We start from the raw sequence: 6,110 nt of genomic DNA on the forward strand, positions 1-6,110 counted from the left end.
TATTCTTATATGTTGGCTGTTCTATATAAAGCATTTGATATTCATATATAGATCAGAATTTTCTATCCAATGTTCTTTTTTTTAATATCAGATCTTGGAAATAACTGTTCTCCAGAAGAAAAGCTGTAAAGATTTATTTTGAAAAGTATAATTCATATTTTTTAAAGCATTCAACTATTTGTATAATAAAAATTCTGCATGTATAAATGGTAAATTTTTTTATATCATAGCAAAGGATTCAAAGCATGAATAAAGATGACAAATTTTGACTTCATAAATAGCAGTGCCATAATTTTTATTTTGTAGTGGGGATGGTACATGTAAGCATATTGCTGCTTTGCTGTTTGGACTTCAACAATTTTGCCTTGGACTGAATGATCGAACAGAGATTGGTGTCACTGATAAAAAGGCTAAGTGGACAAATCGTGTAAGGTCAACAAGACCAGTAAAAATTACTGACCTTGATCTAAGACAGCAACCAAACAACCAACCTCAGCCCATGGCATGTGATGAAGAATACACACCTGTTACTAATGAACAATTAAACAATCGAACTGAAAAAGAGATATACAAACTTTTAAAAGCAGAAAAATTAGCTGCATGTGCAGCATAAACCCTATCTGATAGTTCCGATTCTGAATATGAATTTGAAGAAAGTGTGTGTGAGAATGTGACTGAATTTGCTCAAAAATTTTATATGATGAATCCAAATGCTTCCTTTGAAGAGTTTGTTGATGGTCTTAAAGTTTATTTTGACAGAAATCTTGCAGTCAAAATTTCAAAAAGTACAGTTGCTCAAAACTCATCAGATGTATGGCATCATCAAAGAGTAGGTCGCACATTACTGCATCATCTGTGTTTAACTGCCTACATTTCAGTGGTCGAAATGAAAATGGTAGCCTTGTTACACAAATTCTTTGTAAAAAATATGCTACCTCAGAATCTAATTGTATTCCTGCACTTGTACATGGTAGAAAATATGAAGCAAAAGCTAGAGATATGTATTTGGAGTTAAATGAGAAAATTCACACTAATCTAAGATATTCTAGTGCAGGCCTGATAATTGATGATGGGCTTCCTTTCATTGGTGCCTCACCAGATGGTTTACTAGAGTGTGACTGTTGTTTACCAGGGTGCCTCGAAATTAAATGTCCATACAAGTATAAAGATAAAAAACCAAAGGAAGCAGCAGCATGTGATTTAAAAAATTTTGAACTAAGAAATGGATTTCCTGTTTTAAGAAAAAACAGTAACTCACCATATTATTGTCAAATGATGTGTCAAATGGCTGTAACAAAACGTACCTACTGTGATTTTATTTTGTACACACACTCAGGCATTTTTTCTGAAAGAGTGTTCTTCAATGGACAAATATGGGAATGTATGAAAGAAAAAATTGTCAAGTTTTATAAGACATTTATATTTCCAAAAATCATCATCAGTTGAATTTATTATTATACAATTCATATCTAAAAATTAAAGAAATTGTTTAAAACATATTCAAATCAGTTATTTTTTTCCTATATGCTTTGAATATTGCATACCGCGGTACTTAGTGCAGTATTACGGAACAATGATAAAAAATATGTGTCCTTCATATAAACTTTTAATCAGTAAATCTGTAATAATAGATATGCCAATATAACAGTACATAACACTAACATAAAACTTCCTTCATTCAAATCAGTGAACTATATAAAATATCAAATAAATAATGTGAAAGAATGAACTTTTGCAACAAAATTTAAGTTGTTGCACTTGTAATGTTGTAGCACTTGCAAACAATAATCATCGTATTTAGTTAGAAAATCTTATTTTTCTGAACTTTGCTGACAAGGGGAGCCATAAAATTGCAAAAAATACCCGCTACTTGTAAGGCTTGATTTGCAACAGACAATGATTTTATGTACATAATACCATCAAAGAATTTGTAACTTTTCAGTCTCTGAATTGCACGCTCCACATGAATGCGCAATGAGGCAATGTTTTTTGACTCCTTAATTTGTTTAGATGTCAAGTATTTGCCTTTTCCATACTGACATGGCCGACAAAATGGTGGCATATTCAGCTGGGCTCCCCTCTGAAGAAGGAGGTCATTAATTAAAAATCCGCGGTCTGCCATAACATGATCACCTCGCTGAATAAGATCTAGAATCCACTTCTCAGAGTAATGCTGCGATCTGAAATGTTTCCAGACCATAATTCAGATATGAATGTAAAGGCCCCATTTGGTGAAATCCCAACCAGCGCTTTGAAAGTGTTCTTGTTTTTGTAATTTGACCAAGTTCTGCTCTGAGCTGAAGGATTCCTCGGACGTTGAACAAAGAACTCCGTTGCATCGATTATTACTCTTGTGTTTGGATATTTTAAACGGAAGGAAAGAGGCATATGTTTTTTTATTTTTTGCCTTGGCTTGATGGCCACTTAAGTAATGGTTTTAATTGCTGATCTAGAAAACACATCCATGTGGTGAATATGGAAGAAACTGTGGACTGAGACACTCCAAACAAGACTGAACAGAACATGGTGTTCAGGCCTAAACGCAGACGAAGTAGTGCCAAAATGAATTCTTCAAATAACTGCAGTTTTCTTTGTTTCCCAGGTCTCCTTAAATTTTCTGCGTGCCACTTTTTTTCATGACTTGATGATCTACGAGTCCAATATTTCATACTGGAAGCTGCACCATTCAATATGTCGAACAAACCCTTTAAAAACAGAAGAGAGGGCAGCCCAAGAAAGAGTCTTACATTGTTGTCACACTTTGTTAGTTTATCTATTAAAATCTCTCGGAAAAGTTTGTCTTTGTTTTGAAGTTTGGATTCAACTTCCTATCTTTGTCTTTCACTTTCATTTAACTGATTTTTCAGTTGTGTGTTTTCCTCTTTAAAAGCCACTATCCTCTCCTCGAGTTGTTCACAATGAACCTACAAAGTTAAGCACATGTTACATTTTTTAAAACAAACATTAAAAATACATTAAGTTTTGTTGGCAATGAGTACCCGGTTAACCGTCGAATGATGTGAGTATCTGTTAGTAAAACTGCTATTAAGTTACTCGCATGAAAAAAAAATCTACATAGTAAATGCAAAAAAATTAGTTTTATAATTTATAAATGTATATACTTACATACTTCCCTAATTTTAGGTAACGTTAGACTTGATTTTATACATGGTTATAGTGGATCAAATTGTCTTGATTAGTTTTCACAGTTTATTTAATTATTAGCTTTGATTGCCTGGGGGTATACAACTTTTGAAAGCCTGAATTATGATTATCTCATTTAATAATTTAATGAGATGCCGCCTAAGACAAATTAAGCTTGGAGTTTTAAGAATTCAAAACCAGTTAATTCAAAATCTCAACAAATTAACTATTAATTACAGAATATGTAGATATTAATTATTATTCTCCTTGCTAGCGACTTATTTCAAGGACAGAAAAGTAAAGCATAACGAATGCAATTGTGAGATGGTGGTTAAGAATGTCTTTATTTTTTTCCCTCGTTTGTCATATTTCTTATTTTCTTTAATCTAAAATCAAAATTTGTTGACAATAGCGCATGTGTGTATTATAAAAATAATGTCCATATACAGTATATTTGTGTATTATTACTACCGATAAGTAAACAATAACATAAATAAAAGATATGGATACTTTACGTAAAATCATCCGAGTAACCGGGTACTCAAATGGAAGATAAAGCGAATAACCAGTTACTAAAAATCGTCCGATTTGCCAACACTAATATTAAGAGAATACATATTTGCTCAAACACCCTGTACATGTATTTATATGACATAATACATATGAAATAATAAAAAAAAAACAATTGCTTTGCTGTAAAAATACCTTCAGATGCCTATTTTCACTCCAGGTTTGTTATATGGGTATCGGCATCTGCCCAGTCTGTGTCAGTGAGATTAGATGATCCTGACACAGGACTCACCACATATGGGTGGTCATGTTGCATGAGACCAGGTAGGGAACATGGCCAATCAGTGGTAATTGGAACTGAAAAAAAAATGCAAATACAAATTTTAAAGCATATTTTTATGCTTATAAAAAATATACCGGTTATGATCTTTTAGGGTAAATTTGTTATTATTGATTAAGCAAATTTCTTAAATCCAGACATTTCTGATAATAGGAAAAAAAATCACAGATAAATGACAAACTTTTTAAACAAAATCAAAGAAGTGTTATTTTTTTAATTATTTTCACGAAAACTATGTCTTCCAAACCTTTTCCTCCTTCCTTGGCAGGAATAATGATTTCATGCTGTATGCCTTGATATAACTCTACCACTGGTACTGGCTGGACAGATACACTAGTCTGTGGAGTCCTTTGTTTTTCCTCTTCAGAATGACTTTCATTTCTACATGTAAAATTTTTCATTAACAGTTTTAGAGGCACAGTTGTTATTATGACAGAACTCATACAATATAAAAAAGATATTTTGTGAGTGTGTGTTCCTAAATGAAATTTAGATATTGATTATTCATGCAATTATGTTGAATATATATTCTCTAGGCAAAAAATTAATACAGCAAATTTGGTTATAACGAAGTCACTCGGACCTTTGAAATTACTTTGCTATAACCATTATTCATTAGAACCGTATAAGAAATTCATTTTATTCATAAAGCTGGGGATCCAAAATGACTTTGCTACATGTATATCTGTGAAATCACAATATCTGTGTTTGTACTAAACAAGTTTTATTGTATGTTCTCTTGTTTCCTGTCACCCGACCTACCCTAACAGTTTACCCTGCAACCCTAATTTTTTTTTTAATTCATTTTTTTTTTTTGGGTGGGGGGGGGGGGGGGGCTATTTACCTGAAATACTAAAGTCAACCAACAATATTAATAGAGCTAATATATCTAAGTGCATAGGATACCTTTATTTCAAAAATCTTTATTAATAAACTTGCTCTATAAAGTGTTAACATATTGTTTTCTTGTTATTACATATATTCTGCATCCATTGGGCTTTGAAAATAATTTCTTTCCTTACCTACCTACCCATTTCTTTTTGGTCAGGGAACAGGAAACAAGAGTATATTTTCTTTTGGCCTAATAATCTGATAATAGAAATATGGGTATCACATTTTTATGTAAAATTATCATTGATCGAGAAGCTGAAATACAAACCCCTGGGAAGATGAAGTACTGTTGTGTTTTGAAGTCAATGTTTTCCTCTTTCCTTCACCCTGGGCCTGGTCATGCATGTAGTTATTATATTCAAATAAAGTTGGTATTGGGTTTGTGTCAGTGGGTCTTCCATCTACAAAATGTCTGGAGCATACTGCGTGCCAATGATCTGTATTGCTAGGTTTAAAATTTTTACGGCGTACCGCATTAATCCACTGGCGCCGAAGTTTTGGATGTTTAGTTGCGGAAGGCAATACATAAAAATTAACAACATTTCCATTGTTATCTAACATATGCACGGGCATTGGAAGTTAATGTAAATATATAGTATGTGTATGTATAAAAAAGAAGGGTAGGACTGATTGGTCAATAATAAAATAAAATTTAAACAGCTGGCTATACATGAAGCGAGAAACAATTTATTTGTCATGGTATGTTCACGTTTGTTGAAGACTTAGTTTAGCCTTTTTACAAATAATTTCTAAGAATAATGAAGAATATTAGTTTAGTATATAAAATATGTGTATACATTGACCAATCAAGACAAAACTTACCTCTCTATTCAGTTTGGATAAACCGGAAGTAAGGCAGTCTAGCGAAATTCTTAGGCACTTGGAGGTATAAAAACATCTTTTTCTTCGAAGGAACGGCATTGAGGCGGAACGAAACGGTACATATATTTAAAGTAAGTTATATGCGAACGATTAATCGCGTCAAGTTTTCTGAGAAAGGCCTACAATACCCCAAACCCGAATTTGCCTCAAAAAGAGTGTCCTACCCTTCTTTTTTTTATACATACACATACTATATATTTACATTAACTTCCAGTGCCCGTGAACATATGCGGGTATTTACTGAGTCTGTTAGTTTTTCTGGAGTCATTGTTACAACCCACGGCAATACAATGGTAATTTACCATGGTTATTTGCAGGTAAAACGTTAAAAAAAACGAGGTAA

At 32.7% G+C, this 6,110-nt stretch overlaps 1 protein-coding gene across 1 annotated transcript; it reads right to left on the bottom strand.

Annotated features, from left to right (window-relative positions):
- Positions 1–3,865: 3,865 nt before the first annotated feature.
- Positions 3,866–5,410, bottom strand: LOC134272951 (uncharacterized). The gene is made up of 3 exons (XM_062755123.1): positions 5,154–5,410; positions 4,242–4,375; positions 3,866–4,011 (listed from the first exon to the last, which is right to left on the bottom strand). Exons 1-3 carry the CDS (start codon positions 5,228–5,230, stop codon positions 3,866–3,868), a joined length of 357 nt encoding a protein of 118 aa, XP_062611107.1. The 5' UTR covers positions 5,231–5,410.
- Positions 5,411–6,110: the final 700 nt, after the last annotated feature.

The sequence above is a fragment of the Saccostrea cucullata genome, unplaced genomic scaffold, assembly GCF_032062105.1.
Source record: "Saccostrea cucullata isolate Sc308-1 unplaced genomic scaffold, CSIRO_AGI_Scuc_v1 ctg8269, whole genome shotgun sequence".
NCBI lineage: Eukaryota > Metazoa > Mollusca > Bivalvia > Ostreida > Ostreidae > Saccostrea > Saccostrea cuccullata.